The sequence below is a fragment of the Chiloscyllium plagiosum genome, chromosome 43 (assembly GCF_004010195.1).
Source record: "Chiloscyllium plagiosum isolate BGI_BamShark_2017 chromosome 43, ASM401019v2, whole genome shotgun sequence".
NCBI lineage: Eukaryota > Metazoa > Chordata > Chondrichthyes > Orectolobiformes > Hemiscylliidae > Chiloscyllium > Chiloscyllium plagiosum.
In genome coordinates, this window is record NC_057752.1 from 6,087,854 (window position 1) to 6,100,324 (window position 12,471).

The 12,471-nt window shown below is 43.6% G+C and overlaps 1 protein-coding gene across 4 annotated transcripts in view; it reads right to left on the minus strand.

Annotated features, from left to right (window-relative positions):
• The window catches only part of LOC122543324 (pleckstrin homology domain-containing family A member 3-like), a 25,417-nt gene extending 13,679 nt beyond the window's left edge, over positions 1-11,738 (minus strand). For 2 of the 4 annotated variants that reach the window (XM_043681851.1, XM_043681848.1), the window contains exons 1-4: positions 11,492-11,738; positions 7,120-7,236; positions 5,117-5,272; positions 3,085-3,221 (exon numbers count right to left, since the gene is read on the minus strand). In XM_043681851.1, coding sequence (XP_043537786.1) covers positions 3,085-3,221; positions 5,117-5,272; positions 7,120-7,236; positions 11,492-11,531 — 450 coding nt within the window. In that variant the 5' untranslated portion in view covers positions 11,532-11,738. The other 2 variants (XM_043681850.1, XM_043681849.1) reach the window with 2 other exon arrangements.
• Positions 11,739-12,471: the final 733 nt, after the last annotated feature.

Here is a 12,471-nt window from a genome sequence, read left to right on the forward strand (position 1 = left end):
CTATTCTCTCCCTAGTTACCCTTTTGTTCTTAATGTATTTGTAAAAACCCTTTGAATTCTCCTCCACTCTAATTGCCAAAATTATCTCATGTTCCCTTTTTGCCTTCCTGATTTCCCTCTTAAGTATACTCCTACTATCTTTATACTCTAAGGATTCACTCGATCTATCCTGTCTATACCTGACATTTGCTTCCTTCTTTTTCTTAACCAAACCCTCAATTTCTTTAGTCATCCAGCATTCTCTATACCTACCAGCCTTTCCTTTCACCCTAGTAGGAATATACTGTCTCTGGACTCTCGTTATCTCATTTCTGAGGACTTCCCATTTTCCAGCCGTCCCTTTACCTGCGAACATTTGCCTCCAATCAGCTTTCGAAAGTTCTTGCCTAATACCATCAAAATTGGCCTTTCTCCAATTTAGAACTTCAACTTTTAGATCCAGTCTATCCTTTTCCATCACTATTTTAAAACTAATAGAATCATGGTCACTGGCCCCAAAGTGCTCTCCCACTGACACCTCAGTCACCTGCCCTGCCTTATTTCCCAATAGTAGGTCAAGTTTTGCACCTTCTCTAGTGGGTACATCCACATACTGAATCAGAAAATTTTCTTGTACATGTTTAACAAATTCCTCTCCATCTAAACCCTGAACACTATGGCAGTCCCAGACTATGTTTGGAAAGTTAAAATCTCTTACCATAATCAAATTATTCTTACCAGATTATTCTTACAGATAACCAAGATCTCCTTACAATGTGTTGGGAAACGAGTTAAAACTTTGTTTAGCTATTTGTGTCAAGATCTTTCTAACTGTCTTACACACAGACCTGTTTTGTTTTGGGGGCGGGGTGAAATAAACTTATGTTCTGTTAAAGAATATCTGTGACCTCACATAAAAAGGTTTCAGTGACTAACCACCACATTGACCAACTGTAAACATTGCATATGTTACCTATCAAGTCAGGTTACATTCTGGGATCCAACTTGTTCAGTATTATCATCAGCTGGAATCATATCATCCAGATCTCCATTCCACTATTATGACATTTCACCCATCATTGAAGAAATCAAAAGGTTTTCTCTCTGACTAGGCAGCATTTTCAAGTGTGAACCATTCTACATGAAGCCACCCTTGTGACTAGCACAGCAGCAGACCTTCAGGTACCAATTGAGAAAATGAACAAAATGATTGGAATGAAAATGAATGTATAAAAAGGCAGGCATTATGAAGACCAAACAAAATAATGGCAGGAAAACAGAAGTCAAGAGAAATGGTCAACAGGTTTGAAACGGGTTTCACATTTTAACTTCCTGAGAAGACTCATGGGAGAAGATGTTTATTGTCATCAAGAAATTGAAGCTAGAATAGCAATGCTAAAGGATGCATTCTTCCAAACAGGAAGATAGGAGCAGGATTAGGCCATTTGGCCCCTTGTGCCTGCTCCACTATTCCCATTACTATTTCATGAGATATGGACATCACTGGCAAGACCCTTGAACTGGGTGGCTTGCTGGGCTATTTCAGAGGGTGATTCAGAGTCAGTCACATTTCCGCAGGTCTAAAGCCAAACAGTGAGGACGGCAGATTTCCTCCCTTAAAAGGACATTGGTGAACTGGATGGGTTTTTACGACAACTGACAATAGTTTTACAGTCACCATTACCCAGACTAACTTTACTAATTTAAGTTCCAATGGTTGCCATGATGAAATTTATAACCAGTGTGGCCAGAACATTAGGTAAAATCAATGACTGCAGATGCTGGAAACCAGATTCTGGATTAGTGGTGCTGGAAAAACACAGCAGTTCAGGCAGCATCCGAGGCGCAGTAAAAATCGACGTTTCGGGCAAACCCTTCATCAGGAATACAGGCCTGGGTCTCTAGATTACTAGTCCAGTTACATTACCATAATGCCACCATTTCGTCCATATCCAAGATATCTTTAATATTGGAAGTCTAACAATTTCATTCTTCCAGTCAATAAACCTTCACAGCCCTCTGGAGTAGGGAATTCCAAAGATCCACCACCTTCTGACTGAAGAAATTCCTTCTCAGCCCAGTTCTAGGTAGTCTATCCCTTAGTCTGAGGCTGTTTCGCCTGGTTTTAGCCAGGGACTACTCAGGATAAGAATAAATAGAGAATAAGATTAAAAAAATTCAAAATTACCATGCCTGTGACATGGGGTGTGTTATACTGGGCCGAACTGGGGATTCCAAGGAAAGCAGATATTCCAAGACAAAGCTCTGACAAAGTGAAACAAAGCTCTGACAAAATATGGAAAGTTTATACAGAACACCAGCAAACTGTGACAATGTAAACTTCAGAAGTTTTATCACTATTCATGGATTGAAAGAATCAGTAATAACCCTTTCTGAAATAAACTATTTCCTGAGATAAAAGGACAAGGACAAACTATTATGAAGGAATTAAAAACAAAATATGCCAATTAGCCATCTCTGGGGAAAAAGGAGGTGTCGAAGCAGCACAAACTGTTTTAACATCAGCTTGATAACTAACTGCATTGTGACAAATGGGGAAATAAGAATTGCCTGCAGAAGAATTTGAGTCGTCAATGGCAGGACAGGCTGTGTTTGAAACAAACCAAGAAAACAGAACGTAATAAGGAACAGAAAAGCTACTCCTGATAAGAAAGGAAGCTACAGACTTGGTGACTTGAGAAGTATCATAAATAATGTCATGCCAAGAGCTTAAAAAGACAGAAAATCATGTAAGAATTCAACATCAAGATTCTTCAACATCAGGATTCTTCAATAGTAGAACTCTGGAGAACAATACTGCATAAGGATTAAACGCTGGACATCCAGAGATGGATGCTGTTGGTTGGAATTGTAGCTAAAGTCCACAATTAATTGAGTGATAACCAAGTTCAGTTGAGAGGCTGAAATTCCTTACTTGAGGGGACTTCTTTCTTAAGAACTAGCCAAATTAAAATGTAACTTATGATGCTCAAATCAGCTGTAAGCACACTGCCCTGGCCACATACCCATTAGAAAGGAAAGAAGCATGGAATGAATTGCCAGAGGAAATGGTGGAGGCCAGTACAATTACAACAGGTACAATACCTCGACATCAGGAGTAGAACTGTCCTGGAGCGGCTGTGCAGACTCCTTGATCTTATGTACCTGCTGCATCAGCAAATCACAATAAAGTCGAAGCTCAGACATTTTGGATTTCAAGGTGTCCTCAGTTTCACTAATTTCTGCAAATTCAAAACATTTTTAGAAAATATTTGAATTAAAAATGACAAATCAATCTTTTAACAAGAGGATCAATCACAACTTCCTTTAGGGGACTCAGTAGAATGGGTCTTTCACAGAGGTAGCATGGACTAATTGGGCCAAATGGCCTCCTTCTGTGCTACACGATTTTACGATTTAGAGTCATACAGCATGGAAACCCTTCGGTCCAATTCATCCATGCCAACCAAGTTTCCCAAACTAAACTAGTCGCATTGGTCCAGTTTATTTCTGTGTTGAATGGAGTTGTTTTATTAAGAAAAAAAAAAGAGACATACATTCAGAGTGTGATGCCACCACATAGTGAAGGAAAGATTGCAAGGCGATAAAACAAATGGCAGGCACAGCCAAACCCCTCACAAGGCAGCCCTGATGCCAGCCTCCTGGAAAACTCTGGGGAGGCTGGCAGAGAGACATGTGCACAGCATTGAAAGATTTGTTCCACTGCACTTCCTAAAGCTAACAAAAATGTTACAGCCGCCAGGTTCCTAGGAAATCTCTGCTTCATCCCCCAAGTATCCCAAATGGGTCTGCAACACATGTAGCCAAAAACGGACTGCTTGCAAACATCTGTTCAGTCCAATGAGACCTCTAATTTCAAAAGACTCTCAAACAGCCACGTCCTGATGGAGTGATGTGTGTTGGTGCATTTCTGCGTCCATCATCATCATTTTGGCTTCAACCAGGACATATGTTTTCCCATACACAATTCTTCTCAGACATTTTCCCAAACTATTTCCTCAAGTTTCAAGCTCCCTGATGCTTCAGAGTAATGCAGGTTTAGACCAGATATAATCTCTGGTGTGTGCCAAGGTACCTATACTCATATCAGCGTGGCTACAAGGAGGAAGTGGACATTGATCTTGATATCTGCGGATTAGGGAGAGGAATAATTTGTGAAAACTCCATTTAAGGTGTAATTTTCTGTATGTAAACTATCAATGTGCATATATCCAGTAGATTTCAATGGATGACTATCAGAAGCAGCAATCACAGAAAATGCAGCACAGAAATATTCATGCTCCACATGAACCTCCTTGAACACTAACAGCCTAATGTTCTCTTCTTTTCTCCCTTGTGTATTTATCCAGCTTCCCTTTATGTGCTGGTTGGCTCAACTACACTTAGAAGGAGAATCCTTATAGCCTGGAAACAGGCCATTCAGCCCAACAAGTCCACATCAACTCTCTGAAGAGTATCCCCCCCCAAAGCCATTCCCCTACCCTATTACTCTAGATTTACCCTGACTAATGCACCTAATCTACACATCCCTGAACACTATGGAACAATTTAGCATGGCCAATTCACCCTAACCTGCACATCTTTGGATTGTGGGAGGGAACTGGAGCACCCGAGGAAACCCACACAGACACAAGGAGAACGTGCAAACTTGACACAGACAGTCACCCGAGGCTGGAATCGAACCCCGGTACCTGGTGCTGGGAAGCAGTAGTGCTAACCACTGAGCCATTGTGCTGCCCCATTTGTGGATGTCCACTTTCCCAACCACTTGAGTGGGGAAATAAGTTTCCCCATTATCAGATTTAATATCAATCTATTATGGAGTTGATGAATCCTGAACACTCATTCCTTCCTTATATTTAGCAGCGCCACGCATTCTTCTCGACGGGAATGAGCAAATTCAACTCAAAGAATCAAACAGGTTGGTACTGGTCATTGTGTTTATAAACCCAATACAAAGTGGCAAGAGGGGGCTCTTCATGTATTTTCTGCTGGAAAGCATCTCAAAACAGCACATGGACCTGTAGCATTATAGGACAATAATCACAGCGCTCCAGTAAACAAAACTGGGAAACATCAAAACCATCCAAAAAAAAAACAGAATAAAAGGCACCACCTCGTTCCTTCTTGCTCCTGCTGTCTGCCAGGCAGGCTTTGGCACTTCCAAGAGCAACCAACCATTTCTGTCGCTCTGCAGCATTTACTGCTTTGAGGTAGAAATATTGTTCTCCAGGAATAATCAAGTCCATCCGGGTGAAGTCTGCTGTGTGCACTAGTAAGAAAAACATGGTATTTTAGTGGCAGAAGACAACAGTGAACCTGTTTCCTACCTTGCCTGTCATGTGAATCTTTCAAAAAAACCCTAATGGCCATATTGTACCAACAGTAAAACAAGACAGACAAGGGTGCGCCAAGGAAATCCAACAAATGACAGACTGGAACAGATAAAATAAGCAAAAACAGGCTGAAACAGAATGTAGGAAGAGGAGAAGGCCATTCAGCCCCTCAAAGCTGTTCTGGCATTCAAAACAAAAGGCTTGGATTTATACACAACCTCTGGACATATCAAAGCCCATTACAGCCAATTAAGTGCAGTCACTGTTGTAATGTAGGTCATGTGGCAGCCAATTTGCAGACAGCAAGCTCCTGCAAACACCACATGATAATGACTTGATAATCTTCTGTGATGTTAATTGAGGGATAAGTATTGGCCAGGACACTGGGGCACTTTCTTCCTCAAAATAATACTACGGGATCTTTTACATACACCCAATCAGGTAGATGAGGCCTCATCTGAAAACAAAAGCACATCCAACAGTGCAGCACTCCTTCAGTACTGCGCCAGAGAGTCAGTCTGGGCTTTTGTGCTCAAGCCCTGGAGTGGGACAAGACAAGAGTGCTACCAGTCATAGCTGACACTCAACAAAATCCTCATTGATCTGGTTCCCAACCTTTGCTCCATATCATAGGGTCATAGAGATGTACAGCATGGAAACAGACCCTTCGGTCCAACCTGTCCATGCCGACCAGATATCCCAACCCAATCTAGTCCCACATGCCAGCACCCAACCCATATCCCTCCAAACCCTTCCTATTCATACACCCATCCAAGTACCTCTTAAATGTTGCAATTGCACCAGCCTCCGCCTCTTCCTCTGGCACCTCACTCCATACACGTACCACCCTCTGTGTGAAAAGGTTGCTCCTTCGGTCTCTTTTATATCTTTCCCCACTCACCCTAAACCTATGCCCTCTAGTTCTGGACTCCCCGACCCCAGGGAAAAGACGTTGCCTATTTACCCTATCCATGCCCCTCAATTTTGAAAAACCTCTATCAGGTCACCCCTCAGCCTCCGACGATCCAGGGAAAACAGACCCAGCCTGTTCAGCCTCTCCCCATAACTCAAATCCTCCAACCCTGGCAACATCTTTTCTGAACCCTTTCAAAGTATCCTTTAATACTCTTGGCTAGTAAGAAAAATCAGTTGGTCTCAGATTTAAACATTTCTATTGGAGCTCGCATTTGCTATATTGTGTGGGCCAATTTGACTTTTACCATCATTAGGGATTCTCAATATCTCTCCTCAATGGCCTCGCTCTGATTTTTCAAGTTAGGTCCTCAACTTACACTCTCCCTACTGGGGTTTCAGCGGCTTTGGTCAAGGAGACCGTTCCATCTCGGTTTATGCAAAGGAAATAATTGCAACAGTGGAATAAGAGCAGAGATTGTGTTTGAGTCAGCTTCACACATTGGTGTGGCCCAAGTATTCTATTTTTAAATACTTATTCCATTCTATTCACAGAATCACCTGGAGAAGCAGGCTTCCATTCCTCCCTAATTTACCTGTATAAGCAGATTGCATTGTCACACTGGACAGACCTGAACTGCACCCTCCCAGCGACATCAGTAAGGAAACATCAAACTTTGGCAGAACTCCAGAAGGGTTCCATTTGAAATGATACAAATTCCAAGCCTCATTTGGTCACAGCATCAAGTTTGGTCATTTATACCCACACAAGCCCAGGTCAGGCCATACCGAACTGTGGGAGTGCTTTCCAAAGGGTTCCAGTGTGCATGTTTGGCAACTCCAAGCTCAACAGCTGCTTTCACTTTTCTACCTTTTATCTCGCACACAGCCATTTTGATGCTCCCTTTACTTCCTTTCCCAACATCTTCCTGCGAGTCGTAGTACGACAGCACAGTACCATCCAGCACAAAGTACCGTGGCTGCCAGCCTGTCAAAATGAAAGGGATTGGAAGAATCAGCAGAAGATTATGATTGCAACAAATACAAAAAAAATTGTGGAAGGTTGTGAAGACACAACAATTTTAGGAACAGGAGGAGGCCATTTAGCTCCTCTAGCCTGTTCAGTCTCCATTCAATAAGGTCATAACTGACCTGCAACTTGACTCACATTTAGCAGCCTTTGCTTCTTAGCCCTTAATACAGTTGGTGAGCAAACTAAAGACCAGAAATTGTTGGAAAAAAGCTCAGCAGGTGGACAGAAATCAGAGTTAATGTTTCAAGGTCCAGTGACCCTTCATCAATTCTGAGGAAGGGTCACTGGACCTCAAAACATTAACTCTGACTTCTCTGCACAGTTGCTGCCGGACCTGCTGAGCTTTTCCAGCAATTTGATTTCGTTTTGATTTACAGCATCTGCAGTTCTTTCAGTTTTTAAAAGACCAGTCTTAACTTTAACATCAACTGCGATTAACTTTGTAAATTTGAAGTCATTCGAAGCTCTGCTGTTCTGAGGCTTAACTCACACCAAATCCCATTCTCCTATTACCCCCCCCCCCCCCGGGTCTCTGATCTACATTGACTATTATGGTCAGTCCCATAAATCAGCAGAGACATCGCTGCACTTGTTTAATTCTAGTACCCTTCAAGCACCTTGATTTTTAAATCACTCCACCATCGGTGGCTGCACCTTCAGTTGTTTGAACTCCCAAGTTCTGGGATTCCTTCCCTCTCTGTTTAAGAGGCTCCTTAAAACCTACTCGTTTGACCAAACGTCTGTGTGGCTCAATGAATATCCCTGAACATTACCTTTTGAATTAGGTTACTGATCTGGTCTGTGAAAACAATTTGCAGAATTGCACATTGCAACTGCTAAACAACTGCAGGTACAAAACACAGTATCCCATGAAATTTCACATAACTGCTATAAGTGGCTGCCATTTGCATCCCCAGACTAACTTCTGCGTCCTGCTCATTTAGACACAAATTCAAGAGTTAGCTTCGATATGCCTAGAACCCAAACTCCAGTCAAAAGACATTGTCAGCCTCGTGGCAGCTGATAGCTTGATGTAGTGTGCAACACATGGACACACTCGCACAGACTCCTGTGATAAAAGGACGTGGAACATTTAAGAAGTTGTGGCACAGTGAGTCGTGCCCCTACCACTGGGCCAAACAGCTTCAAACCGTGCAAGTAATTGCTCAGGACTGAATGACCATGGAAGGCAAAAAGTAACGCAACAAAACAGGTTGAACCAATGTTAAAAGGCTTCACTATGCAAATTGCTGTCACAAGCAAGTGTCATCCTTCTTCCAAGGGACAAACACAGCCACATCTCCTCGCCAATAGAGGGATTCTAGGGAATTCTTGGAGATTTCTGCAATGATAGTATTGATTAAAAGGAATCGGACAAGCAGGATTGCTTTCCCGCTCAAAAATCAAGATCACATAATTCCAGAGGCAGCTGCGTCCCTCCCCAAAGGCTAACTCACAGATTACTGGAAAAGCAAACTGCAGCTTCTTGGACACACTGCCCAGGCCACTTAAAGCAGAACCCTGCAAACTCAGTCTGACGATGCACTCAGATGGTGCCACAGACACATTGCAAAACTCAAGCTTCTACAGTTTGCCTTTCAAATCCAAAGTGGCAAATTTGTGGCAGGGTTGTGCAGTTCCCGTTGTTGAATATATTTAAGACAGGAATCAATAGATTTCTAGATATTAAAAAAAGGTATCAAAGGAAAATGGTGTAGAGGTAGATGGTCAGCCATGATCACATTGCATCATGGTGCAGAGTTGAAGGGCTGAATGGCCTGCACCTTTTCCTAATTTAGTAACAAGGGAAACATACAAATTAAGTGTTTCCAATCTGTGAACTTTTCCTTCACCAGGAGCTCTGTTTCCCTAAAAAGGAAACCTAAAGTCGACAAAATTTTCAATTTCAGGAAGCGACACTTGAAACCAGGCTACAGCACCAAGGAATGAATAGAGTAGGGTGTGGATAGAAGTATTTTGTTTCAGTTGAACTGGAGCTTGGTGTACATTGTTTGGGAGCACCAGGCTCCACCTGTGTATGTTGGAGTGGCTGGGGTTAGAGTACAACTCAGAGTTTATGGTGAGGGAGCAGGTCAGCTCGAGTTGGAAAGCATGAAGAAAAAGGTTCACGATGAACAGCTGAAGCTTACCTATTGTTTCAACATTAGTCGATTTGGCCAGTTCTGTTGTAGCTGGCTGTTACACTGACTGGGTTTCGACATTCTTATCCCAGCCTATTTACATTCTATACATTAAGTTCAGTACCAACCAGATCTCAGGCACACGGCTAGTAATAAACTGTTTCATTGCATTTTTCACCCAGATGATGCCATTGAGGATTGCAATGCCCTCTGAATGTGCCAGCCAATTAAAGACTGATCCATACGCAGATCAGCCAAGCAAGCAGGGGATTGAATAATTAAAAAGTTACTGTGAACTCTGTAAAGGGCAAGCCTTGCTCAGTTCTGAACAAAAGTCATATCAGACCCGAAACACTAACTGTTTCTCTCTGCAGACACTGCCAGCCGTGCTGAGTTGCTGCAGCACTTTTTATTTCAGATCTCAGTCATTTCAGTATTTCACATTTGTTAACAATTTTGCCTCCTCAGCTCTAGGGGTGCATGCTTCAGACCAAAGGTGTTGCCTTCCGGCTAGGGTGGTCCTACCAGTCAGGTAACAAGCCAATAAAAGGCACAAGAAATAGAAGCAGGAGTAGGCCATTTGGCCCCTCTCACCTGCTCCATTATTCAACAAGATCATGGCTCTCTGATGGTAGCCTCAACTCCACTTTCTTGTCTGATCCCACCCAATCAATCAAAAATCTGTCTCATTCACCCTTGAATATATTCAAAGACCCAGCCTCCACTGCTTTCTGAAAAAGAGAATTACAAACACAATGACGCTCAGAAGAAATTGCTTCACATCTCTGCCTGAAATGAGAGACCCACTTATTTTGAAATCATGCCCTTTTGTTTTACATTCTGCCCCTTCCCATGGGAAACTTTCTCTCAGCAAACCTACCAAGTGCCCCCAGGATCTTATATATTTCAATAAGATCACTTCTCATTATTCTAAATGCCAATAAATGTAGACTCAACCTTTCCTCGTGCGCAATCTTTAGAAATCTTCTCTAAACTGTTTCCAATAAGGTACATGACTCCTTGAGTAAGGAGACCAGAGCTGTACACAGTACTCTGGGCACAGTTTCAACCACATACACAGGTTACAGGTTCATTACATGCTCATGTAGATTTGACACATTTGCTCTACATCACAGGAGCAGACCATTCAGCCCACCTCCTCCATGCTAGTTTATACTCTAAACAAATGTTTCCCCATCCTTCATCGTCTCCACCAGCCTATCCTTCTATTCCTTTCTCCCTCGTGATTATCCATTCACTGCACCCACTTCCTTGTGATTTTGAGTTTCACATTCTCACTGCTTTCTGGCTAAAGAGGTTTTTCCAGAATTTCCAACTGAGTTTATTAGTGGCTATATGATGTTGATGGCTTCTCAGTTCGGAGTTTTCACACAAAGGGAAATTGTAGCGTCCTTCTGCCTGCTCCGAGAAGCCATTTCATAATCGAAAGTGCTTCTTCTGTCAATTAACTACATTTCTTACTTCCAGGCTCTCTTCCAATTCAACTAAACTCTGCCTGTAGAACTAAGGCTTGCTCAACCATTGCCAGAATCCAAACTAATTTCCCTAGCCCTCTTATTTCCTGAAAGGGAAAAGATCAACAAATGACCAGATTGTTGAACTGCAGCCACCCATCGTCTTTTCTGAACCCTTGATTTTGAAACGAAACCTCAACAGCAACAATCCCTGCAGATGTTGGGAAAGACGAGGCAAGCTGCCCTTTAGAAAGCTTGCGTGGCTCAATTATGCGCCGGATTATCTGGTCGGAAGCCAAACAAAGCCCGAGGGTCGCACGCTGAATTGGCTACTGTCAGCTGTGGTAGAGACACGGGCCTCAACACCCCGTGTTCAGGATGGATCCAAACAGGTGTTCTCCCTCAAACAGCGATGCAGCAAACCTGCATCTGCAAAATCTACAGGAAGGAGACAGATAAAAGAACAACTGGCAATATGCACCGAGTGTCAGCCTTTTGCGGCGCCAGTACGCTGTTTCTTCAGGCTGCAGAAAGCTCAGTGCTGGTTAAGTTGTTTGGACAGCATCTGCAGCAAGGTATAAGACCCCATCTCACCACTCAGATAATTGGTCCACTTGTGCAGTACTCCTTCCATGACAGAGGGGCAACCTCCCGAATACTATGCCCAGCCAGTTCACACACTCTCTGCCTCTGTGTATTTTTGCTGCAGGAAGCGGCGAGCCGCCTTAGTGATTGACAGCTCCTCGGCAGCCAATCGGACAACACCTCCGCCACGTTCCCCCTGTCAACTGAATTCCTGTATTGTGCCGTCACAATCGCCCCCGTTCTCTGAGCGAGTCAATCAATAGCAGTGGAACGGCGGCTCTTGCGAGCGATTGGGGGGAGAGGCCGCAGGAGGGGGCGGGGCGATGGGTTAGCCAATGGGACGGCTCCGGAGCCGCGTGCGCTGGTTGGAAGATCACGAGGGGCCTGGAGCGGGTGTGAAGCTTGTGAGCGAATTGAAAAAGGCGAGTGCCAGGGTTTTGTAGTTTTGCGCTTTTATAGAAGGGCTAGGTTTACAACAGCAAAGAAGTTGCGTTCAAACTGTGCCGCCTGAGTTGGTTCATTATGTCCAGCTCTGGGCAGCGCACAGAGGGGAGGATGTGAAAGTATCAGGAAAGGTGCATCAAAAATTGATGCATGAGGGGTTCCAGGGAGACGAGAGAAACTCCAGCTGTTTTCCATGGAGAAGAGCAGGTTGAGAGGAGATATGAAGGGCTGGACAAAGGAGAGATTTCTTTTTAATTAAGTAAAAACAATGACTGCAGATGCTGGAAACCAGATTCAGGTCCACGCCCCCCTATGACCCACCCTCCCATCCTGGCACCTTCCCCTGCCACCGCAGGAACTGTAAAACCTGCGCCCACACCTCCTCCCTCACCTCTATCCAAGGCCCTAAAGGAGCCTTCCACATCCATCAAAGTTTTACTTGCACCTCCACTAATATAATTTATTGTATCCATTGCTCCCGATGCGGTCTCCTCTACATTGGGGAGACTGGGCGCCTCCTAGCAGAGCGCTTTAGGGAACATCTC